This window comes from Diaphorina citri, unplaced genomic scaffold (assembly GCF_000475195.1).
Source record: "Diaphorina citri unplaced genomic scaffold, Diaci psyllid genome assembly version 1.1 scaffold10670, whole genome shotgun sequence".
Taxonomy (NCBI): domain Eukaryota; kingdom Metazoa; phylum Arthropoda; class Insecta; order Hemiptera; family Psyllidae; genus Diaphorina; species Diaphorina citri.
The window spans coordinates 10086-10780 of record NW_007388044.1 but is presented as its reverse complement, the minus strand read 5'-3'; the positions used below and the strand labels follow the sequence as shown (position 1 = coordinate 10780).

The following is a 695-nucleotide window of genomic DNA, read 5'->3' as shown; positions in this document are numbered from 1 at the left end:
ACGCACTTCTCGAATCTGCGCGCGCAGGCGACGTCGCTGATCATAACCAACGGCTCTCTCCAACTGGCGACAGATAAACGGGATTCACTTAAAAAGGGATCTTTCTATTGAATAATTAATAATATTTTTCTTAAAAGTAAAATAAATAAAAATTAAATACTGTGCCTAGGATCTATATTTAAAGGTCTATTCTTTTACATCCATTCTTCTCCGGGAACGGAACACTTTGGCAGAAAAGTTTTCACCCAGCTGGGATTCGAAACCCCGCATCTAAGGATTGAGAGTCAGAACTTTGACCTCTCAACTACAGATTTAGATTTTTTTTCTAATAATAATTACTTAATTAGGAAGAAAAAATGTAGAACTAACCCTAATGACAAACTCACCATCTTTTCCAGAAGTTCCAAGTCAAAAATGCTCTCGATGTCGAAAATGCTGTCACTGTCCTGTTGGACCTTTGACTTCTGTACCGTGCTGGCTTTGGTCTTGGCCGTCACATTTGAAGAACCTGTGTTGGCAGTCTTCTTCAAGGACACACCGAATTTGGTATTGAAGGCGTCTTGCTTTGGTTTGTCGTGAACTGGACTAGGACTTTTCTTCGACACTTTCTGGACAGGACTGGACCGAGTGACCTTTGACTCTGGACTTCTGCTTTTGCTCTTCCTGGATTCCGTCACTGTTACCTCAGAGCTAAT

At 41.2% G+C, this 695-nt stretch overlaps 1 protein-coding gene across 1 annotated transcript in view; it reads right to left on the bottom strand.

Moving 5' to 3' along the window:
- Positions 1-6: 6 nt before the first annotated feature.
- Positions 7-695, bottom strand: part of LOC103522722 (salivary glue protein Sgs-3-like) — a gene marked incomplete at its 3' end in the record, with an annotated part of 10768 nt that continues 10079 nt past the window's right edge. Inside the window, exons 2-3 of the mRNA XM_026832721.1 lie at positions 387-683; positions 7-63 (exon numbers count right to left, since the gene is read on the bottom strand). Coding sequence (XP_026688522.1) covers positions 7-63; positions 387-683 — 354 coding nt within the window. The remainder of the gene's footprint in view (positions 64-386; positions 684-695) is intronic.